The sequence below is a fragment of the Syngnathus leptorhynchus genome, chromosome 15 (assembly GCF_054491065.1).
Source record: "Syngnathus leptorhynchus isolate UIUO chromosome 15, UIUO_Slep, whole genome shotgun sequence".
NCBI classification, from domain to species: domain Eukaryota; kingdom Metazoa; phylum Chordata; class Actinopteri; order Syngnathiformes; family Syngnathidae; genus Syngnathus; species Syngnathus leptorhynchus.
The window spans coordinates 1226754-1252352 of record NC_141209.1 but is presented as its reverse complement, the minus strand read 5'-3'; the positions used below and the strand labels follow the sequence as shown (position 1 = coordinate 1252352).

Here is a 25599-nt window from a genome sequence, read left to right as displayed (position 1 = left end):
AGCAAAAACAGTGCAACCAATTTTTACCCAAATTTGCAAACTGGAAAAAAAAAAAAATGCAAAAATGACGATAACGTATTGATTTGCGTCAGACAGTTTGGTTTGGTTGTCACACCATTCAAATGTGGCCGATTGCAGAAATAAAAATAAATAGTGTAGTGCACCTTTCAGACAGAGAGCAATGTCTCTCTCTCTCTCTCTCTCTCCCGTGGAGCGTGCGCCGTAGCTTTAAGAAGGGAGGCGTGGTGGTGGTGGTGCTGCTGCTGCTGCTGTTTTGAGCGACTTGACAGTCCCGCTGCACTTCAGCTCAATGCAGGACGTCGCTCCCCACACTGCAAAGATCATTAAGAGGGATTATTATCAGAATCATCATCATCCTTAGTGGCGATCACAACCTGCTTTCTCCGCCAAGAACCGAAGCGGTAAGCACCCATTTGATTTTTTTTTACCTGATGAACGTGCATGAGGTGCTCGGGTTGTGATGGTGCTGCCTGGCTGGCCGGCTGGCTGGCCGGCTGGCTGTCACCATGTCACCGGCCTGGCCCTGCCGTGCATTCACCAGCCGGGGGAAATAAGCATCGAGACTGCCGTTGGCAAACGTGTGAAGAAGGCTTTGTTGCAAGCTCGTTTGACATTTCCAGAGCCCAATTTGTCTTGTTGGAAAAAATGCATTAGAGATGATGTTAGGCGACATCTCTTTTGCAAAGGATGCCAACGTACGGTCGGGTCGCTCCGAGCACCGGCCGTAAAAAAATCAAAAAAAAAATCATCCAAAACGTCTTTGACGTCAGGCCTCAGTACCATCAGCTGCTTTTGACACTTTATTGCACAATTTGATTTGTCCCCTCCTATATGCGATACAATGCCAACGAGATTCCTTCACGTTGAATGTCTGCAGAATACTCAAATGTCAAATTTGACACCGGTTCGCTCGAGTACCCACAGAGGGCGCCCTACCTCCTTATTAACAATCATCTATTACAGATCTATGACAGACATGCACAGCAATAAGTGAAGGTTGATCCCAGAGGATCATTTCATCCGATCGCATCATTTACGGCTCTGTTAATGCAATAATCATTCGACAATTTCAACTGTTTCTAAAAATAACACGCCGCATTCACAATATTGTGTCCACAGAGGCTGTTTAGCAACTTCCAGGCCTTAAAATGCAATCTGTAATTCAAAGAGGATAGGGGAGGAATGGAGCTCTTTAATCCCTTTGCACATCTGGCAGTGATGCGGTAATGTGTCCTCTTGCCCATGCCAAGAGCTCAGTTGCTCCCTCCGCATCCTCCTTGTCACCCACACAGCTTTGCATTGAGCATCTGCCACATTCCACCTCATGTGTCAAAACCACGTCGCTTGTGATCCGCTATGAATCCTTACGTGCGTCCACTGACAAAACTATGTTGGAATAAATTGCCTACATCATTTGTTTGCGGCAGAAAAGGGGATAACAAGGTTTTCTAACTAAGTCTGTTCATGTGTCCATGTAAACCACGTGAAGAGTTTGAAGCTTCAAAATTGTAAAATCATACATATGAGACATGGGCTTTTGCCTTCCAGTCCATCTGGAGCAGCTGTTGCAGCAGTTTGGCAGGAGTATTTTTAGGTCCAATGTTTTGATTAGCAAGCGCAATCCTCATCCAGCTACCTGTGCGTTTCCGAAGGGAGGGAGGGAGGGAGGAAAGAAAAATAGGTCCGGTCCAAGAGTAACAAAAGCCCTTGGCTGACGTGGGCTGCTTCTGGCTGTACCCTCGCTGACTGAGGAGGATAGAGAATTGGGTTGTGTGCACATGACTGGAGGAGGAGGAAAGATGGAGCCTCGCTCAGATGACGTGGGTTTTTAGCAGGTAAACAAGCAGGCTGCACTTGACACCGGTGTGCCCAGTACTATAAGCCTTTGGTAAGCCTTCCTGCCACAGGGACGGGAGGGCGGGGTGGTGCGGGATCATCGTTCAGCCATCTTTGTGGTGCACTTTGCTTCAGCATGATTTTGGTCTGCAGGTGGTATAGTGCAATCTGTTGATGATTAAAGGAACACAAAAGCTGTGGCTATTATTATTATTATTGTGAAAAGGCCAGTTCTTTGTCACATATCAGGCCCTTAAGATGGAATAATCATCATGCAGGGATGGCATTTTGCTTCAATATGTGAACACACAATTTAGGTTTGCCATTAAAAATACATGATGAGTAGCTGGCTGCATCCCAGACAATTTGGCAATTGACCTGGAGGTCAATTGTGACTTCTATGACATGAACCGGCATTGTTAGTGCATATGACGAGTTGTTGATCATGGTTTCAGCCTGCGCTGGCAATGCAGCCTGCTTGCATGCTTACTGCAATTTCTGGCAGTGGGTTTAAGAAAGAAGTCTGGGAGTAATTAGCTGTTAAGGCATAATCTTATTCCAGACACCACATGTTGTGTCTGTTAAAAGTGATCCCCTGCAACGCTCCCTAAAGCCCCCTCCTACTGCTCCTTAATCATATATGGTACTTACCAAAAAAAAAATATTTTTGTAGCACGAGGCAACCCTATTTTCTGGCACACATTCCCGTAATGTGCATGTGCACTTCCAAATGTCTGACTAGGAGTACATCAATGTAACATAACCTGTCCATTCTCTCCCAGCCATACTAAGGAGCACAAATGCAGCAGCATAAAACATCAATGTCTCTTGTGTTTTAGTGGATGAACAAAAAAAAGAAATAAAAACATGCAAGGTGACGGGGAGCTGGAATGTTCAGACAATCCTAAAGCTGTTCTCTGCTCGCCACACCTGGGTTCAAGAGGAAGCGCTGCACAGCAGGAATGTCTGATAGGGCAAAGACCTCTTGGCATCAGAGGAGAATCTGGCTAAACCAGCTGGGAAGTTCAATTTGAACATTTGTCCTTGAATAAAAAATGAATCAAAAATCGGATACTGATTTCTTATTCCGTATGTGCTAAAAGCATTTCCAGACTGTGAGGTCAATTAAAATCCCATCCATCACAGCAAATGCCAACTATGCCCCCCACCAGGCTGCTTGCGTGGCTGCAAAAATCTTGAAAATCATTTGAAACACACACACTCAATGTTTTGTTTGCTGAAATTTCCACAGCTTTTCCACAATTGCCAAGTGTTGGAGTCACAGGTAGTCCATCAGTAGGATGAACGTTGCGATCTCCACATCTAATCTTAGAGCTCCTGCCCTACTGAGCTAATAATAGCCCGAGCTACAGAAAAAGCACCACATTGATTGTGTCAGGGACGGGACGGGACGGGACCGATCGGATCGGGTGGTGGAGGCGATTGTGGGGCTCCGTTTGGGACATATGCTCTTGATACTTTGCTGAGCACAAAGCGGCCCTTTCACTTGGGATCTGGTGCACATATGGAATAGTTTATCCAAACTCCATAACGTCAACCACACAGTGTTTTCTTGCCAACAGGTTCCCCTTCCTTCACCTATACATTTCAAATTCAGTTTGCCACCCAAATGCGCTTTCAAAGTCGGACCTGGCACAGAACAAGTGCTCCTCAATACTTTCCAGATCTGAAATTGATGTGAACTGTAATCAATAATGTTTTTAGATTTCTTTTATCCTCTCAAATGTTCATGTTTGTATATATTTACCAGTTGGCTTGACAAACTTAGATTTGTTTATTTATTTTTTTACATCAAATTACAACTTGGTTTCCCCGTTCACGGTGGAACATTCTTGAATAACAAAGCTCATTCTGTTTTTACTTGTGTGCATTTAGCATTAATTGCATTTGGCGCCCGATAACGATTTGACTTTTCTATTTTACGAACTCAAGGTCCACATTTAGTGGGTTTACACTTTGTCAAATTATCGGAAATCTATTTTAACGCTATGACTGTGGGTCTGTATGACATCAGCTTGAAAGATTGTCTTCTAAACTGCACAGCTGGGTGTAGATAACCCAGCAGCTTGGATGGATGTTTATTTCTTGTCTTTCTGCATTCCTGCTTCTTATTTATAATATCCCGCATGGGGGGGCGGAGGGGTTACTTCTATATAAGGAAGTTTGAAAACTTTCGCTCACCCACTGGAAACAAGGCATGCATATCAAATTTATTTCTTAAGGTGTAATCGCTTTAGAAGGACAGCGGTCAAAGTGGAGGGAGAAGGATATGTATGTGCCCTCCTTCACCTCATCGTGCCTGGACGAATTTTGTTCTTTCCGATGTCGTCCCATGAATAAGGCTCAATTCTTTAACTTCTCCATCAGAGTTCTCCTCCAACTCGTTTATTTTTCTGAGCCACTTAAATAGTCATTTCCAATTCAAAACAGTGTTAGCATACGAAGTTTGATTCCAAGCAGTATGAACTCTTGGTCCTCATTCCACCCTCCCTGCCTTTCGGTCCTTTTTGCTGCCCTGTGTGAATCTGTTTGTGTGTTTAATTGTGGGAAAATGTCCTGACATTCGTGAGAGTCCCCCGCTCTCTGGACCGTCTTTTCCCCGGGGGCCCCCTTGGCTCTCAGCGACGGCGAGCCCCATCACTGCTGTGGGTTTCCTCTCCTAGCAACCCCTAGCGAGCGGTAGCAGAAGTGGCAGAATACAGGCCAGCCGCTTTCACTTGCACTCCAGAGAGCCAAAAATGCAGTTTATCTTTTCAGAAGCAGGAGATTACATAGATGTCTCGGCGATGCGATAAAAGGTCTCGACACGAAAAAATAACACTCCCATCCAATTAATCACTTCAGATGGCGACTAATGTGCAAACATGAGAGTTACAATGACGTTCCATTGGGGAATGTGCCACACTGATGTTTTTTTTCTTTTCTTTTTTTCTTGCAATCCCTGCAGAGCAAGTCTCTCCTCCAAAGCTAGACCTTGAAGCTGATTTCTTTTCTTTTTTAACAATAACAAAGCTTTCCTATTGGATTGTCTTTGTTTAAACCCAAAACATTTAAGAAATCGTTTCAAACTGTTAACGCGGTCATGTAATGGTTGTTAAGTAGGTTAAAAATCACTGCCAGGCACCTTGACTTGTCTTCTCCTGGCTCTCGGCCAAAATGTGATGCGTCATTAGCGTAAACTGTCATCTCATTGCGTTTAAGCAATGAGACGGATGAGTGAACGCAGGTGGGGATCTCAAAAATGATGACAAACGGGTCTGTCTCTTGGCTATCGAGTACCAAAACAGATGAACGTGGATATGAATGTTGGACCTTAGCCACAGATCCTTCATCACTACCACATTTTTTTTTTCCCCCTCCAAGAACTTCTTTTGACCAAGTGAAGGACTGCGTGGTTGGGAACAGCCAAAGCATTCAGAGGCCTTATGAATAGAAGCTTGTCTCGAGAGAGCCTTACTAAAATGGCTTCTTTTGCGCTTATCCCTTTGGAGAGACAGATTGATCTCACACAAGATCACTTCACATGGCAAGGTGTTTATTTCTACAGCTTTATAATGCACCATTTGGTCATCTAAGCGCCATAAAACCATTGGTTTACCTTTATATCGGTGCACAATAAAGCCCGGAACTCTTGCTTCCTGAGCTCACCCTCCCTCCCTTTATCAATCGACCAAGGATATTCTGATGGACGTTTAAACTCTTGTTTCAAGTTTTTGCAGATGTGAAGGAGGAAAGTGGGAGTAAGAAAACCTATGAAACCAGTTGTCATCCTCGTATGATCGACACACTGTTAGATTTTGCATGGTGACCCTTGGCAATGTTTCTGTAGTTACAATACATCACGAAGGCTGTTCAATTTGTGTGTTTTTTCCTCCTGTTCATATAAACGGGGAAAATATTTCCATTCAGGAAGCGTGCGGGTAAACAAACATAAGCAGCAAGTGGAGCACTCAGAAGTGATCCAACCCATTGTCTTGTTTTGGCATTTCTTAGTCAATGACTGGATGTCTGTTCATAAAGTGTCATTAAGGGTTACAGGCTCATTTATATCAAGCACCAACACTAATTTGGTGCTGGCAGCGGTTGTCTGTTGCCATTTGTAATTCCGTTTGACGTAATCTGGAATTTTCCTATTGCCAGTGTAGCCAAAACTAGCTCTGCGTGTGTGCCGAAAGCTCCATTCTGCCAACAATGGAATGATAGAGGGAATGCGAAGCCATGAGTGTGCCAAACCATCTGACTCAGCGCAAGCATCAAATCTCCAAGAGGCTCACTTTGCGCCATCTTGCTCTTTTTCAACACACTTTTACATCCATGCATCAAGCCGTGAGCCACCGTCATGGCAACATGTTTTTTAAAGCCTCTCCCGAGCAAATACCTTCACATTGTGTGACAGCTGCACGGATTAGCCGTGCCATGTTGCATGAGCAGGCTGAAAGATATTTGGATTGTTGGAGAAAGCCGAAACGGATGAGGGTCAGTGCGGTGGTGGGGATGTTGACCGGAATGGATATGTGCCCTTAGCCGCGTGTATTTGAATTCATGCAAGCGGGGGGGGGCTCATCCGTATTAAGACAGGCTACCACCCCCATTACAGACAATAATACAGCTTTATCAAAACAGATCCACTTCACTCACCATTGTCAGAGCGGCCTTGCTATGTTACATATTATTCCTAAATCTTAAATAAGAAAGATTGGATGATTGAATAAAATGTGGTCAAATGATTGCCAGAATCAGGAAGAGCTCATACAGACAAGGTTTAAAATCAATCCTATTAGTCAATGTGAATTAAACAAGATTTTCCAGTTGATTGGAGTGACTTGTGCATGCATTTAAGTCCATTAAAAAAAAAAAACTATTTGCCTTTTAACACCAATAAGCTACCATCCTTGATAATAGGCGATATGCATTAGAAGGAAAAAAAACGGTGTGCCATTGTTCCCGTTATTCCTGTTATTACATCTTGCAACAGAATGGAAGGAAAGGGTCCCACTGTGTGCACTTGAAGCAATCTTGACAGATTTCTAAGTATTAAAGCAGGCGCTGATCATAAATTTGGAATCAGTGGTGTTCAATATGCATCCATGCATTTCAACTGGAAATCATTTTCCAATACACTGCATATTTCTCAAAGTTAATTGGAGACTGTCCCTTAGGTTTGAATTTATCTGAGAGACTTATTTGCATTGTATCCGGTGAACCGAGTTTGAGGTTAATCTCTGTAAGCCATCTTGTTGCCCTCAAGGAAAGTTCTTCTACTACAGACTTGCACTTCCCTTTCACTCTCGAGGTAGCGATCGATCATGACTTTGAAAATGGCTGCTGACTTGAGTTTAGTGGGAAAAAAAAAAAGTCTTCGAGAAAGTGCTCCACATCACAAAGTGCAGCCGTGTCAATGGCAAGACTCACTTCTTTCAACTATTGTCTCGTGTGGGACCTACAAAAGAGGAGGAAGGAAACCAAGATGCAAGAATGAAAAGTGTGTTGGAGGGGGGTCGACCCACATTTTTGTTCCGCCATGCAATGAGACAATTGTCGGCCCAACCTGATTATTTAATTTAAGTAGCATGTAATTGGAACAATGTGTGTTGATTGTATTCAGCTAACGCTGATGCGATTACCCCAGATTTGTGTTCTTTTTTTCCATTTCCTCCTATTTTAAGGAATACAATGTTCACCCTCTATTGTTTGTCAAGACGAGGTCTTACTGGGAATGTTTATATGTATGTGTGGAGGGGTTCTTATTCTTCATGGTGATGAGTGACATACGGTAAAAGGTAGTAAAAATTCGGATGAACAGGATCTGCTAGAGGGCTCCTTATTTGGAATCCAGTAAATCAGATGAATAACATGTCTGACCCTCGCCATATATGAGGCAGCTGCATAAACTCCGTGTGGTAGGCGGGAACACAAGAGACGTGAGCCTGACTAATTCTGACGGCTCAAAGGTTGACTGTTTGTTGATCTCTCGGTTACCGTAATTTCTGGGTTTTTACCGAGATGTACACATGCTGCTGGAAATCTTTCAGTCTTGTCCTCTCTAGTTGCTCATTAGGTTTGACATAATTAGGTCGTGTACTGATTTAGAGATGAACAAAGTGTTATTCCTTATTGGTTTCTACAAAGGCAGAAATAATGGCAATGATCTCGTATCATTGCTGATTAGACCATGTCTGCTCAATATCAAATATTCTTATTGGTTCGAGATTCTTCCGAAAAGTAGCTGTATTTATTTTGAGTGATGTTTCCAAAACATTCCAACTTTGCAAATATACGCCAATCGCTTGCATCATAGTCTCTGGGTAATACAACGTTGCCTGTTCAGACAGCTTGGTCTGTGTTCAATGGCAACCTTGGGAAGGTTCATAGAGTTCATAGCCTATTACAACAGACTAAAGGTCAAGAAAAAGGTCACAGGACCACATGAGTGCAGCCTTGCACCTGTTCACAGGGGGCCTACTTTAGCCAGGCAGATGACTCCCAGATGTTCTTGTGACATGTGGAAGGAGTGAGTTGTTCATTCGTGGAGTCCGACTTCTGTATTCATTTCTTCTATGCTCTTTGGAACCGCACTCCCTGGACATACTTCATCGTACACAAACTGAACCAGTACTTTGGAGAGAGGTAAAATGATTGATTGATTCACACCATTGTCAAAAAAAAAACAACACTTGGATAGGCCCCGATGGAGAATTTAAAATATTTTTGGGGTTCACTTTACAGTCACCAAGGATCCTCTCAAGTGGTCTGTGCTATTTTCTTTGACTAGTTGGATAAATGTCAGCACTGAAATGTAGTCACTGCCGTACAGCTGAGGCTGTTCCCCTGTTGCCACTTACCATAGAAAGTGGAATATGAAAAACATATTTTCAAATGGAAGCATCTGGAAAAAAAGAACAAGACCTACAGGCAGTTCTTTTTTTTCTCCATTCGTATTCTTCAATAGTGCCATTTGGTATCAAAGGCCAATCGGGTTATCCCCCCCTTTCCACTGAAGTATGTCAAACGCTCGATAATCTTAAATCTTATAAAATGGCCTCATAAGATTACCCTTGTGTGTGAGGTGTGCAGTATTTACCACAAAATATTCTTCATGTGTGTCGGGCAAGCCGACGTCTCCTGAACTAGTTGAGCCTGCAGACTGTGATGTAAAAAAAAAAATAATAATTTGCATTCCTAATAATAATACTTTTAATGATTGCAATATATAATGCATAATTGTTTGGACACTTTTTATTTCAGGGGGAAACAAAAGCAACATTGATGGAACGTTCTCTTTTCATCTGCAACTATGCAGTGATCAATTCAAGAGCTGAAGATGAAACCATGACATCACTGGCTTTCACGAAAATGTCACGAGTCACTCTGGTGAAAGAATTAAACCACAGTGACAAAATGTAGCTGGCATAAGTCCAAGCAGACAGCAGAGGTACTGTGGAGCAAGCAGCTGGCTGACCTCTGACCTTTGTCCAGTCTGCATTAAGGACAAAAACACAAGTCAGACCATCAGCACTTTTACAACAGCAAAAATGCAGCCCAGTACGAGCTGGCCAGAGCAAACGACGAGAATAAATGCCTGTTTACTCGGAGTTAATGCTGCATAAAACCAGGTATTTGTGTTGGATGTAGAACCAGCGAGAAGCAAATTGTACAGGAGGAGGAAGGAGTAAAGTATTAAAGGCAACACAATATCAGCAAAAAATTCACTCTAAAAGCCAAAGTAACTACCATATTATATTTAGCTTTATGGCTCTTTTTATGTGTAAGCATTTGAAAGCTGGAGTCCCATATCAAAGTCGATGTTTGACATGAGTTTTTCTTTTGTCGTCAGAGAAAGATGGCCTTCTCTTTGGCCATTAAAATGAATGGATCATACAAAATAGGCTTTTCAGTTCAATTAAGACTGGTTGTTTCTCTTTATGGAACTATCTCTAACTCAATCAACATTTTTGTTTGCTTTATTCACAAAAGTGCTGGCTAGACTAAACAAAACTAACGAAAGGAAGAAAAACAACTCGGGGCTGTAAGATAGTGAGTCTTGAAATGATTAAATTGATCAAGCTGACCTATGTTTGTTTGCCTCGCTGACCGGCGTGATGATGCGTTTAACAAAGACGCATTTTATTTGTAACCCTGCCCAGTACCAAGATAGCATTAAATGTTGTGGATACGTAGACCTCCATTATCAGAGTAAGATATTGCGTCACTAGGATGACATCCTGCAGCTGACCCCTCATTGTATGAAGCCTGCAGTATTACTTAGTAAGGGTTCAAATCTCTTTACTGAGCAGACATCAGGGAATCTTCTTCCTTTGTGAGTGATAAGTTAGTCCTAATGACATGCATCTGCTTATATTGCCGTGTGTGTTCTTGAACATGTGCCAGTGTTGAGATGCCGTGCAGGAAAAGGGCTTTCCGTTGGGCGTTGTGAAGGTCTCCCCCCCCCCCCCCCCCCACACACACACACACAACCACAGGATGCTTAGTAAGGGAATGTGAGGCACGCCAATGGAATTGTGGGTATAGGTGTAAGGCGGCCTGCAAGCTGCAAAAGGTCATTTCCTGTTTATGTCTTGGACTCTCACAACAGACACACACACGATACATAGTGTACATATGTAAAGAAAGATCTGCATCCTCCCTTGAGATTATTTGCATCATCCATGCAGCAGTCACAGCTGAGCGAGGCACTTGAGGAATGTACACTGACTCTCCCCACGTACTCCCCTGACAATTTATAATTAGAAACCCAAATGAGTGGATCAATCAGACTGGGATGCATGTAAACACTTCACGTCTGGAAAAAAATGTAATCAAGGGAAGGAGAAGTTCAACGTACAGTTGCACTAACACCAGTCTCAAAAGGGTGTCTTGGTTTTGGAAACATTTAGTGGGGAATTAAGTCCCCATTTATGCATGTACACTGGAACAATGCAAATAGTGTCTTTCTGTGGTCACTACTAAACAGCTAAAATTCAGAGCTCGCCTCTACATATATCCATATACCGTAAATAAACGCTAATATGGTTCCTGTAAAAGGGATACTATACCAAAGATGAGATGTATGGTGAGCGAGGGAGCTGGAAATGGGGGCGGGACAGAGAAGAAGCAGGGACCATGTCAACAGCTCAGCTCTCAGCCCTGTCAGCTGAAAGCCACATCTAAGCTCAGAGGTTCAGTGAGGGAAAGCAGACCTAACATAGCAGTTTTGGGCGAAAAGATGCCTTGGGAATTCGACAGAAAGCTATAAATGACAAAAAAAAGGAGGAATAATGAATGACCAACTAATGGTTATGTAGAATCTGAGACTTGATTTGCTCTCCTTGTTTCTATGTGGGCCAGCATCTTCCAGCCTTTGAAGCGGGTGAGTGAGATACTTGATCTTGATACTGATACTTGGTCATTGTGACTAAACGCTTTGCTGTAGTGCTGTTTACTCGCTAGGGGATTGCAGATGGTCAACTTAGTTTCTTTGCACTGCATGTCACTATTCAATGTAGCTACAAAAAGCAATTGTCCATGCATTCAGCCATTGTACCAATCCCATGCAGTCACATAATAAAATTGCAACTTTTTATGTTGCTATGTTACGAGGTACTGTAAGAGTAGCCCGGAGGTCATAAACGGTAGCAATTGCAGGCTAGTGAAACATGCATGGTCTCTCCAGTGGTGTTGACATATGTCTGCGTTTACCTACCTGTGTGGTTGTGTATGAAACCACAATGCTTTTATGACTAACAGACTTCCCACTTTTAGCCAAGCTTATGTGCATTTTCGGTAAGTGCCGCAGAGTTGCATACCGGACGAAAGACAATTTCACTTTTGCAAACTTCTGTACTGGTGGAATCTAGTTTAGTCCGTTGGTTTAGTCCCTCGGTTTAATTCGTTTTTTGGTGTCAACCTAATTGAATCATTTTAAGGGTCTTGATCCCTCTTCTTTGCTGGTGGAAATTAGTTAGGGGAATAGAGTAACATTATACCTGATCATTTACAATTCTCTCCCTCGTGGGTAATGGAGTGGTCAATTGTGTCGTCTTGAAGCAATCCGGAATGCATCATTAACTGCAACCAGTCGCTGATGACTCAGTTTGTGGCCTCGATTAGAACAATAGAAACGATATTAAAAAAAATGCGAAAGACATATCAAGCTACATCCTCAAAGACCCAACTCAACTCTTCTGGGTCAAAAGCATTGAATACAACATTTTACAAAAGCGAGAACACGCTGATATGATCTTATTTATGAGCTTTGTACTGGCCCTGTCAGCAAAGTTTGGGTGGCCCGACATAGTCAAGTAGTGTCCCTGGGCCACTATTAGTGTAGAACCCTGTTCAACTTATCTTGTAAAAAAGAAAAAGTACTTTTGCTTTGAATGCTGATTGGACTTTTATGTTGACTCCTTCCGTGTTTCCCGGGGGGTGCCAAAATACACAATGGAAGTTCCCCCAACATAAAGCCACTTTCCAGGGTTCCCAAATGTTTTGAAGCGCCATGTCCCATGTGGATGCTTTGCCTGTCCCTGTCAGACTGTCAGCTTAGTGCTAAATCCTCCCAGTGTGTCAAATGCATGCTGATGAAAGTTTTATGCATCAGCACTCCAAATTTCCACATATGAAATTGGTTACGGATACTCTTTGTAAGGTTTTCCTTAGTCTGATATTTTATGGATGGAAAACATTCCATACAGACACCTCAGTTCTTTTTGGTTCAAACTGGACTTCTTTAACTATTGCTTTTACTCGAGGCTGCATTTGAATTTACGTATACACTACAAGCCAGAGAGAAACACTTTTGTATTTTATTCTTTGTAATTCTTTGTTAAAGATAAATATTACTTTCTTTTGTCTTGTCCTTGTAATAGGTTTTCTATATGAACAAAATAGTGTTGACATTTGAGTGTTTCTCCTCCATTCACGCTTATGTGACGAGGGTCAATCACAGTGAAAACCACTAAAAGATTCAACATGTTGGGAAAGCGGCAAAGTTGAGGACTCACACGTTGCATGCGTACTTTTTGCCGCATCCCCTGCTGCCGTCAGCACTCTTGGGTCTTTTCATATTTTATTGAGCATTATTGATGTATGAAGTGCTCTCTCAGGATTAGTCGGGAGAGTGAGGCTACCGTGGAGACCCAGCTGTTGACTGGCAGCTTAACAACCTTGATCATTAGCATCGCTAAAAAAACAACAAATGTCTCAAAAGCTGCTTGAATATTACTATCAGATCATTCTCATCACATAAAATGCTCACAAATGATGCTGTCCAGTCATTGTGCCAGTGACACACTTTCCAGGGCTTATGACGTGAAAGCATATCAGTGGCTCAATTCAGTCTTATATTACTTCAGGCTATTTAAAAAGGAAAAACTGCTGGTCCCCTCATAGGGCTACCCCAATTTGTGTGCCTATAAGTGTCCTAGGAGAGAATTCCAGAGATTGCCCAGAAGCCCCTTGTCCTCTGTTGCAGCTGTTGACCTCATACAAGCAATATTAATAGCTTTGTGAATGCAGACTATATGACATTCTTCATTTTATGACATGGAAAAACATTTTTATATAGAGGATAAGAAGGTGAAAATAAGTCCCAAATTTATTTTGAGGTCACAATAATGGAGCGGTTCATTCACGTAACTTGTTGTCAGTTTCTATATGTGCGCTCTGATTGACAGTCCCCATTTGCACGCTATGGACTCTGGAGACAATAAGTGGCGTAGAAAAGGGCTGGATGGATCTGCAAGTGTGTCATTTGGCAAAAAGCACATATGCTCTGTTTAAACAACCTTTAGATTGTTGGACACCCAGAATCCTTTCAAACATGGTAGCCAGCTCAAACACTCCATTTATGTCAAACAAAATGTCCATGTCATAAAAGGTGTTTGTCTAGGTCGAAAACACACGACTGGAGTGCTGACCCCATCGTTTTGGAATATGAACCATTTGATCTGGCAAGCGTTGGATCTTTACGAAAAACGATGCCAAGGATTACATTTCGTGTTAACATGTGGCAACGTCGGAGCCTTTGGAATGTAGAGTCGTAAGAAAATTAATCCCGTTTGAATTATGAGTATAGATGAGAATTGCAAAAAAAGCATTGTGTTAGCAGCGAAAGCTTTTAACAGCTGCCGTTGGTGACGTGAATCTGTTTGCAACATGTGGATGAATTTAGGAAGAAGGATCATAAAACACAATCTGAAGTCTGAACAGAAACAAACTCATTGGCAGCCCTTTGAAATTTTTCCCCACACAAACATATTGATGGCTGTCACGCCGTCTTCCAATGCACATGTGCCTTTGCTTCGTACAACTTGTCAATTAGCGATTGAAGACTTGCCTGCAACTGTTCAATTTAAGGCTTGTAATTCTGTTTTGGGCACATCAAAGCAAAACATGATCTAACTGCACAGTGCCACAAAGCCTCATGTGGTCTATGCAATCATGACCACTCCACACACCAGGAAATGACTTGGTTTAGGTTTTTTTTTTGCACGAATCAAGCCAAAATGAAAGTACTATTAACGACATCCCTGGAGAATTAGAAACATACAGTATCGTCAGCCACACGTCTTTTTCCAGTGGTTTGGTATTGGCATTTCCTTTTTATTAGCGAGGTGGATTACTGTGCCTCTTGGCCTTGTTAAAACCAGACGTGCTTGTTTGTTTTCGTGTAGGCTGCAAGCCAACTAGACCTCAGAGAATTCTCAAAAGGTTGGCTGTGAAACGAGCACTTAAATGGCTTATCATGTGATATTGAGAGGATATCCCACATAGTAAGTAGACATTTTGTTCTTTTTTTAAGAAGTTTGAAATTGGACAATATTTTTAGAGAATGGAAAATGATTCACGAAAAGTGTGGGCACTAGTAGGTTGTCTGGTTTAGTAATCAATTGTGTTTGTTATGGAGAATTGTAGCAGCCTTTGGAATGAAGTGCTCATTCCATGTTCCTTCTGAACCACACAAATATCTGCCACTTGTCAAGTTGCTACTTTAATGTTTGTGTACAGGTGCAAAAGTCATTTTGATTTCCAGAAAATAGAATAATTGCCTTAAGTTACACTGACACTGTTGGAGGACGTAGCTTCCAGATCAACAGCTGAACAGGTTTCTTGGCTGTGTCATCTTCATAGCATCCCATATCTGATTGCAGATTGGTAAAGAGGAAGCAATTCAAACAGCCACTCTAATTAGGGTGGGAAGAAAAAAATGGAGGGGGCGGCTTAAGGAAAGGGTGGATTTCCGATCCTTGGAAAAGATGCACGTAGGCACAAAATCAAAGTTGGATATGGAATCGTCAATATATTGTTTCGTTTGTTAGTTTAATTTGGAGGGCAGTTAAGCAGGTTTCATATTGTTGCTACCTGTCGTAGTGAAAAAAGTTGAAGTCATTTGTCCTTTAAGGCGGTTGCACCCTGCCTGCCCTGTCACTGAGATCCGTACCAGAATAGATGGGTGATGTCACCCCTCAGGAATTTGAGTGCTATCTCATTTTGCACGTGGACATTCTTTTGTTAATCGTCACCATTATTCATTTAATTACTGTATGCACAATTAAAACAAAAAAGGGTTATGATGATACATCTCATTTCTGATGGCCATGTATTCTCTGTTATTAGAACTGCTTTTCACACGATATGACCTCTGACCACAGTAAGCTTAGACTAATGTTGTTGGCCTGAAACAGTAGCCGTGGGTGGGCCGTGGGTGGGCCGTGGGTCTCCCTGAAAGAAAGACTTCTCTGTGTCTAAGGTGATTTGGCCTCCACTCAATTGCTTTGTAAGGAGATCAAAAATTGAGCCTTGGTCCATTAGTCACTGGACAGACATGCAGACACAAGGGAGGGAATTTTGGTGAGGCCACGTCTAGGGCACAAGCATCCAGTATTGCTCCACTAAACACACTTGGATGTTTTGCTAAGCATCATGGCAAGTTGTGTCCTACTAGCCAAATAGTTAATACTGGCGGCATAATGTCATTACAGTGTGTTGGACAAGAAGGTAAATAAAGTTAAATTCCTCCTGATTTATAACCCAGAGCGCCTTACCTATGAAAATATTTGAAAATAGACCCCTTCATTGATATTGTGCCTGATAATACTGTGTGTCCAACGGTCCGAAAAATACGGTATATTAGTCAGTAGTAAAAGTCAGAGTGGAAAAATAATGGCTGCAAAAATCCCATGATATTACGCGAAAAATATTACCACACAGGGACGCTGCAAAAACGGAACCACGATTTCATGAGACATATAGCTAATGAACTGTATGATCTGCATTTGTCTGATTTTCATTTGTTAACATGATATAAGTCTGTCTTTTAGACCATGTGGAAACTGCTGGACAATGCACAATTAGATTGACATGATGTAAAGATGAAAAATGCAGCAAAAAGTAAGCAGTCCATTTCTTAACAGATGAGCATGTTGCAACAAATGTACTGTAGCATATCGAAGATATGATGAAGCTACAATTCAAGCGTACGTTTCCAATCACCAGTGACGGCCAAAGCGGGAGCTTGATGTACTTTATACGTCGTTGCCTTTCCTTCTAGAAAGTATGGTGACGTGATGGATGTTGTGGAGAGGAAATGAAATCATTCAGGCGCAAATGTTTGATGGACTGATCCACTGTGCATGGATAGACTCACACCTCTTCTATCTTAAGCGACCCCCACCCCAACAACCCACGCACGCACGCACGCCCCTCTCTCTCTCTCGTCACTGCTGCTCCCTCCTCCTGCACTGACCTACTTCCAGCCACAGGGGACCATGCAGGGAGTTAGTGGCTTGAATGAGAAGTGGCAGCAGTATCTCCCTTTCAAGCTCCCTGCCACCTTCCATCACCTTCCTCGCATCACATCCCTGTGTGTGTGTGTGTGTCTCTCTCTCTCGCTATGCTTGGCTACGCTCCAGACCAAGACTCGGAGTTGCCGGCAGGCTCGTTCGTTTCTCTACTTCAGGGCTCACAGTGTGTGAGTATGCAAAATGTGCTCGCATCCGAGCCTCTAGTGGGAGTGTGTGATTTTTTTTTTTAAAAGTGTGAACGTGATTGTATGCGCACCACGCAGCATGTTCATCAAAGTGCTTCTGTGGTTTCACGCTTGCCACGGGATTGTGTGTGCATGTGTGTTAGTGAAATTTGATGTTCTGGCATCACACTAAGATGGCTCCAATTAGCACTTGCTTTTTCAAAGCCAAAGACTGACTTTTTCAGTCAGTCATTCAAAATAATAATTTCAGGGTCGACCTCATTTGTTGAGAAATAATTATCATAGATGGGCAAAACATCAAAATAAAATAATATGGCTTAAGTCGAAGATGGTATGCGAAAAGTACTTTAAGCACTAAGGGTCACGTTCTCCCACGTGCTTGAGTGAGTTTTCTGGTTGCGCACATTCTCAGGTCCACTCAAATGTGTCATTTACGCACACTCGTGACGGCATTACTTGAGCAGAAACCTTTAAGGTCTCCAGAGGCTCTGGCGTAGATGAGCCCTAAGGGAGCATTTGAGGGTTTTTGATTCCTTGGTCAATATAAATAAATTGAGCACATGTTGGCATCTCACTTGACGTCATTCATAGAGACTGTGTGACCAAGGACAACCAAAGAGGCCCTTTTTTTTTTTTTTCCTCCCAAATGTTCTATTTGCCTTCACATCTGCTCAGCATTTCTAGGCTAACTCTCAAAGTGCCAGTCATGGTTTGGGAGCAGATGTTTTACTTTAGTTCTGCTTTGTGCCCACATTTTCAATGACATTGAGATGACTGTATTTTCATATGCTGCTTGGCATTCTCTGTTTCTGCCAAGAATAACTTTTACTTTCACCTACTGAGCCAACCATATCGTTTGAATCTTTTTTTTTTTTTAAAGCCTGTGAACCCTTTGGAATTTCTTGCATTTCTGCAAGCCATCTGCACGTCATTTAAGACACAACAATAGACAAACACAATATGGGCTGTGCAATATGGACAGAATTGGAAATGACCTGGTTTACACTCGGGCCACCAGCGAGTATCTAGATAAGACGGATAAGAAACAAAATAGAAAGTGTAATCGTAACTCTTGCGCCGCTCAAGCGTCGATAAAGAATGCCACTGCAAATATCTCACAATGTGAATTGAAGGACAGAGTCATCATCCACACCTCGTAGTGAAGCCCCCACTCGACAAAGTTGAGCACTGTTCAGTACTGTTGCCACGCTCTCGAGAAGTGGCCGCTCTCGAAATATGATTTGAAGAGCAAAGCACAGAAGAAAAATCCCAGAGTGTCAGCTAAAAACTTCAGAAATGTCTGGCAGCTTAACAATTCTATGAAATGTAAAACCACTGCTGTTCAAATAATATTGCTTCAGATTTGTCCTTTGTCAAAAAAAAAAAGAAGCCAATTCATGCAGGAAGCCAGGTCATTTCATTTTTTCTTTTTTGGTCACTTGGTGCCTTTGGACGACTCCGCTGGACAATGACAAAGTCATGAGCGTGTACGATTCTTTGGATCTCCTTTTACTATATATTGTAACAGGATATTAGATTCCTATTTCTATCTATTGGCTGCTGTATATACATCCTACCGTGTATATATTTGTCCCTGGCCTACTTTGCCTAGGCTGGAAGCAAGCCAGCAGAACTGCTGTTGAGTGAAGACTGACCGCACATGTATTGCATGTATTAAAAATAAAATGAAGAAAAAAAAGCCCTCACAACGTGTGTGTTTGCCTTTCCTGCAATAAGATGCAGTAATTAAGCAAGTAGGCCAGACCCTCAGAGGACCCAAATATTATTATCTCATTTGTGGTAATTCAATTAATTTCAATTCAACTCAACTTATTCAATAACTGCTAGGAAATTGAAAAAGTATAGACCACATTATAGATAGAAACGATAAGCAGAGGAGGCCTATTGTTAATTTGATCCTGATGTCTCAGAGGACGCAACCTACAAGTGAAGAAGAAAAACATTTTATTTACAGCAACGCACAACTCTGCTCTCGCCGACACAAGACACATGCAAGGAAGCAGAAAAAGAAAATTAGCATTGTTAGAAGGAAGGCCACTGTTTTTTTGTTTTTTTTCTCTTTTCCCTTTATCTCTCTTTTAAGCTCATGCTGAAGGCCTGGCGCGTTCATAAAAAATTTAGCAGCCGTCTATTTTTAGTCAACGAAATGAGAACGCCTCAGCGCAGCGCAGCGCAGCTCAGCGCATATGAGAGTGAGGCAGAGAAATGGCGAGCAGTCGTTCTCACTAAACATCAAGCAGATCGTAGTTTCTTGCAGAAATCTCACTCATACTATTTCTTGTTGCATACATCATCCATGATGCATAAACATCAGAAAATACATCAAATGCGAAAACAATATGAATATTTCACTCGTTCACTGCCAGCCAACTTCGAATGGATCCATGAATGAGTTAACTGCATTCATCCTATTTCTTGTCACCAGCTCAAACAGTACTCCCAAAAGGAAGCTTTTTGGTCAAACCTTTCTGCTAGATTTACTTCTACTTTGGTCACAAAATGCTGATAAACTGTTGCCATTTGTAAAAGGCAGTGGGCGTAACATGTGGTCGTGTAAACTCTGCATTATTCCTTCATTCACTGACCACCCATATCCCTTTTGTAGCACTGAGGAAATCCTCCAGGGTTCATGTGTCCTATTCATCGCTTGACTCCAAGTCTAGTTGTTGTTATTCACTACTGTACACGTACTCGCGCACACACACAGTCTGCTCTATTGAAAAGCGAAAGGGCGCCGTTAGGGCGGCTCGGTGTCCGAACAACGACTCACAGACACACTGCCGAGGCGCGATTGTACCTCGCGGACAAGAGGTCCCTTTGTCCAATTGGAAGTGACAGCTGCGCATATCATCCACGTCCCCGCTGACTCTGTTGTCTTTTTTGCACTGATCTTTGCCCGTCCGCTTAGATAAACGGAAGAACATTTGAACTTTGGTTTCGTCAGTGATTGTGGATTTTTTATCACTTGATGGAAACTTTCAGCTCGATCAAATGTTTCTTTCTTCTTTCCTTCCAGATCATGCCCCCTAGATAGCAGCCTTGACCTCTTCATCCCCCCCTTGGTCCCTTCCTAAACATTTTGGCTTCCACTCCACCACTGCCACGTGTGTTACCGCAAGCACCATGCCCCCCAGGAAGAGGACGAGGGCGGGCCTGGGGTTCCTGTGCTGCTTCGGTAGCAGCGAGCCCCCGGAGATCAACCTAAAGGACAGCGTGCCCTTGCAGCTACTGGAATTCAGTGCCCCCATGCCGCCCGCTGAGGAGCTGCATGCTCGCTTCTCAGAGCTGGTGGTAAGTGTCTACCTCACGCTGTTTTTGTTCTTTTACACCCAACTTCATCTCAGTTCCTTTTGAACTATCCGCATTTCCAAATGTTTTCAGCACTTTGGCTACAAGAGTGTTCCTGGCACACTCGTGTCTTTGTCTTGGATGCTAAACTTCACCGCCAACAGAATAGATTACTGCAGCTGTCCAGATCAATTCAGGAGAAGCTAGGGGAAATCGACATTCCTTTGACATTGCAAAATATTTCATTGTTATCAAGGCCGAGGTTTCCCAGAAATGATTCTTCCGAGTGATTCTCTATGGAAGTGTCTGCATCGCTGCGTTTTTACATTTTCCTTTGTTTTACATTTGCTACTTTTCACAGAGGAAGATATGGCTGGCATGTTCAATCTGCCTTTCATAAGGCAGAACTTTCCGATGTCACAAGGACAGGAGGATTTGCTGCTTATTTTGGAGTCAATATTTTCTCTTCAACTTCCGCTGATGAGCCTGACACGGATGCCTGAGAGGAACAGCCATCAAAACAGTGGGAGCCGTACTTGATATCAAAACCTCTTGCAACATTTTGACCCTTGAGGAAAAGAGGATTTGGCGTTCTCTCATCCTATTGGCTCAGGTCCCTTCCACATATTGTGAATAGATTACTCTCGAGATGGTTGGATTGGCACTTTGTTTTTCACAAGCTCAGATGTTCAGTGTCCGGGGGTCATGTCTCTGTTTGGCTTTTGAGAAGCTTCACAGCATTGAGAGCTGCAGTTATGAGTTCTCATCCAAAAGAGATGTGAAAGAAATGCTCCTGTTAGTCCATCACTCATTGTGACAACTTGATTCATATTTGCTAACCAATACACAAAACGCTTCTACCCGTCGATGGTAATCTGGATAAGTCATCGGCATTCCCCATCTGCTTTCCCGATTGGGCTACCTCCAACGTATTCTAACAACCTGAAGAGCCGGAATGTAGATTGACTAGTCACATGGTCTTGACAATAATATTTGTAACATAAGCTTTGTATCACAGAGTGAAATTAAGACGCATATTAGCGGGTTTCCTTGACAACAGTGCGAGGGGATTATTGCTATGAAAGACTCTCTTGAGGAGGTGAATAAGACTCAATGGAGCCTCTGGAGTGGGAGCGACAGATCTGGGCCAAGTGTAGGAGGAAACCACCTCCAGAGTCCTTAATGGGATCTTGCAGAGATGCAAGCTGGGCTCATGCTCTCAGTGCTGCCCAGTCAAAAAGATTGACAACCATTCCTAGTGATTATAATCAGAAATTTAAATTTTTCATTTGCAAAAATGAACAAAAAACTTAAAATATCTGCCTGACTTTTTTTTGAAGATGGAGCCACAATTCGGCGGAGCCCAATTCATATGGTCCCAGTGCAGAATCATCATCGTTTGTCCACTTTCTGATTGAGAAATGTCAAAGTGAAGATGGCAAGTATTCTGGAAATTTGGATGTTCGATGCCTCGCCAATTAAATATCCAATATCAAGTTCTTAAACCAAATCCAAACGACTGCCGCTGCTGCCACATACACGCTATATATATATTTCTTATTTCAGACTGACTGAAATCCACTTTTCCACTCAACACTTGAGATGAATGGTGAAGAGACTGTAATTATGTCATTAATTCATTTTCTAGTCAATCCAACTGCTACCACACACACACACACACATTCATTCATAAACGCATGGCTGAGGCTCAAGGACATTTCAGCATGGGCCTTGAAATGATCCAATGAGCCACTCCTCCTCTGCCCCTCGTTCTCTTTCAGCCTCATTGACTGAGGCTATGCGTGAAGATTGACGAGGTTGAAACAATGTCAGGCAAATCCCAAACGTGACATCATCACACCGACTGTCGTTTTTCTGTACCCTCACAATTGGTTTTATTTTGTTCTGCCCTTGCTATTTAATTTCTGACTTTCTGAGCCAAAGAAAAAGAACATTAGTCTTTCTACTATCAGGTTTGGCAAAATGTGGGACTTTATTTATTTAAGCAGTGGCTTGCTTCATTGATGGCCTCAGTCCAGGGCACGCCCTGGGATGAGGCCGACTTCCTTTGGTCTTTCCTCCAACACGCATTTCCAGTTGTCTGTCTGGGCTTTTCAACTCATAATTTTAATGTTACTATGAGTGGAACCATATTATGGAAGTGGTCAAGCCTTATTTAGAGTTTATGAGGGAGGCAGGAAGCAGGTTTTCTTTGAGGCACTAGTTTTGAGTTTTTGACGCGATGTCTTGCAAAGAAAAACTAAGCCGATCAGACTGTAATGTTTTACTTTTATCAAGTTTATGTCTGTATTTATAAGTCTTGCCATCTTCTAATTAAATTTACACTCATTGCTCAGAATATTTCCTTAAAAAAAAAAAGTTGGGCATTGTACCTTCAAAAACAAGGTCTTAGATTTAATGTTGATTTAATTCAATAATTAATTACAGACAGAAACTTTTTTCTATGATTCCCCCGAGGCCTAATATAACTTTCTTTCATCGGGGTTCCTATTCTGCCCAGGATGCCTGCAGGGCGTGTTTTATGCCTCCATGGTAGCCAGTGTGAAATATGCTTCAAGGCACTTTTGAAATAACGGTTAATAAACGTTCCCTCCAGGCAGGATGTCATTCTTGGAGCGCACACTTCCCCTTTAGGTGGAGTCTGACACATTGGAACTCAGTGGTCTCAAGATAATAACCCCACTCCCTTTTTTATCCCGCACGTTCACACTCAGTCATCCTCCGCTCTTCCTGTCGGCATATTTTTTCAGACATTTGATGCACTTTGTCAATTTTCACAGTTAACACAGATTTCTAGCCTCTCAAGGTACCAAGAGCCCCCATTTTCTCTCTGGACTTTACTTCCGTTGCCTCACTCTTTTTTTTTTCTTTCATATTGTCTCAGTATTCAATATTATTCAGCACATTTGAGAAGCCAACTGGCCTCGTGAAACAGGAAATTGAATGATAAGGCCTGTCCGTCACATCAACACCGTGACAACCGTTTTGATTTGTAACATTACCGTAGTCAATAGGCTGTCAAAGGTCTCAGTAGCCTAAGGTATGTATTTTCCCTTTTTGAGCAGCAGGTGTATCAATATTAGCTTTGGTTTATATGAATTCCCAACTGGAGTGTGTTTGGCGGCGGGCGATGTACCGGGGCACAGGTTCTGTACAGCCCAGGCGGAATATGTTTGGGAATTTTCACATTTTCAGTGTTTTGGCCTGTTGCGTTAAGGTCATAAGGGAAGAACATGCGATGCAAATCTGCTATGGGAACATGAAGAGAGGTGGAGGTAGAGGAAAGGAAAAATCATTTTGTTGCATTTGGCTGTTGTGACAAAAAAATCCTTCGCCCACCCAATTTCCACATCTCATCTCTGCTCTACGTTTTCTTGCGCAGATGTATTCCAACACAACTCGTGGGTGCGTGTGCACATTCTCTCATGGTCAGTGACATCAAAAGGAAAAGAAAAAACATCTCGTCTCTGTCCCCATATAAACAGTTCAACGTATTGAGATTTTGACAGTGGAGTCAGATAATAATATTCATTCATTCATTCATTCATTCATCATCCAAACCGCTTATCCTCACGTCACCCAAAAATGTGGTGAGTGCTTTAGAGGATGTGTTAGCCCTTCTTCTCCCCTTTCTTTTTTTCCTCCTCTTGCTACTCTGCAATTTCAAGCACTCAGTCATTTAAGTGTTACGTAAAAAAAGCCTTAAGTAAACATAAACATCCCCTAAACTGTAGAATCCTGCATTCCGCAGATGCTTCAAGCCTGTTTTTCATTGCGTACACTCTTCTTTCACATCCCGTATCTCTCCTCCACCTCGGACATTAAATCGAGAGCCCTGAGGCAGAGTGAAGTAGCCGGAGATCAACTGTTGGCTTCAGCTCCCATCTGGTTTGAATCCAAAAGTCTTATTTTCACAGATTCCCGCACAAGCTCCCAGTATCAGGTCTTGTAATTAGCTACAGCTTGGACATCAGGGTTTTGACCCGGCGAAAAAGCGACAGGGCCCGCTGGAGACGAACCGACTTCTCCGATTTGATTTCTTAGCCGTAGAATGTGAGGAGTAGTGTGCGGTTTAAATCAAAATCAGTAAATGTTAAATGGACCTCTGTGGTGGGTACAGACCTTGAGGGGACCATATTGGGGTGAGAGTCGCAGTCAATGAAATGAAAAATGCATGGACCTGTGATTTTCAAGCTCCTTTGAGGCTTCTATCTGGATGTCCTTCAAGTTCACACCATTCAGCTTGTTCCTTTTTAAAACTCACTATAATTGGTTCTGGTATTCAAAGCAATGGATGAGAGATGATGTCACTCTTTAACGTGTCAGGCTCGCAGCATGCACCTCACTCAGCTCAATAGATTCAATAAAAAAAAAAAGCTCCGAGGCTGGTTTCAAGGGGGCCCCCCTACCCCTGGCGCGGTTGGCCATCCTCAGTCGAGGGGGGACCTTGGGGGTCGCGGTGCTTCTGGTTGACGTCATGGTCCCAAAACCATTATGATGCGATTAGTTTTAGCTGGAGCACAAAGCCCTGCTTCTTAAGGACCTCATCATATCCTTGATGTTTTTTGTTGTCCGACAGTTTTTGATTTATTCATTGCCTTCCTCTTTGTCCATGAAGGCATTTCTTGTTCTGTCTCCTGTTCCAGATTTAGCAATGTATGTCCTCTCAATACTTTTCTTTTCCTCTTTGGCAAACATGGACTCGTTTCCTGGGCTCATATGCATTTCAAAAGGAGAAGGAGGCTCCGTGTGCACGGCTGAGGAATTGAACAGAGCAACGGAGTGAATGTAAATAGTCTTCTGTGGTCGGGAGAGGATTGGACAAGTCATTTTCACCCTGCGAATTCATGATTGTCTCTGTAGATGGATATAGCAAAATGTATCAATAAAAAAATGACCTGTATGTATAAACGTATAGAATTATTCCAAAAATGAATTCTTCTTTGTTACAGGACGAGTTGGATTTGACGGATAAGAATAGGGAGGCCATGTTTGCTTTGCCAGATGAGAAGAAATGGCAAATCTACTGCAGTAAAAAGAAGGTAAGTTCTTTTGTTATTGAAGGGCAGCTTTCACCCGAGCCAGTTTTTAAATCAGCTCAGCCACACAGTCGGGCCCAAACCCAACTTCTCATTTCTGCTTTGGCATAAACATTGTTGCTCGATGACGCACAAGAATTACCAGCTTGCAGAATATCTTACATGGGAAACATTAGCGACATACGTAAGTCGCAAGTGTCCTATGTCCTAGCTCTGCTGTACGATAGTCAACATACCATGAAAGTTCTGGTTAGCCCTCTATTTCACCCCCATTGCCTTGCCAAAACATCTCCCATTTGCTTAATATCCCTTTCCCAAAAACTCCAGCCTCACTTTGTGGTCAAATATTCTGCAGGAAATGACATT

At 42.5% G+C, this 25599-nt stretch overlaps 1 protein-coding gene across 4 annotated transcripts in view; it reads left to right on the top strand.

Moving 5' to 3' along the window:
- The first annotated feature begins 312 nt into the window (after window positions 1-312).
- The window catches only part of daam2 (dishevelled associated activator of morphogenesis 2), a 48643-nt gene continuing 23356 nt past the window's right edge, over window positions 313-25599 (top strand). For 3 of the 4 annotated variants that reach the window (XM_085931721.1, XM_085931720.1, XM_085931719.1), the window contains exons 1-3: window positions 313-422; window positions 19902-20176; window positions 25147-25236. In XM_085931721.1, the coding sequence (XP_085787847.1) occupies window positions 20009-20176; window positions 25147-25236 (258 nt within the window). In that variant the 5' untranslated portion in view covers window positions 313-422; window positions 19902-20008. Of the gene's footprint in view, window positions 423-19901; window positions 20177-24644; window positions 24983-25146; window positions 25237-25599 lie in introns of those variants that run through there. The other variant, XM_085931722.1, reaches the window with a different exon arrangement.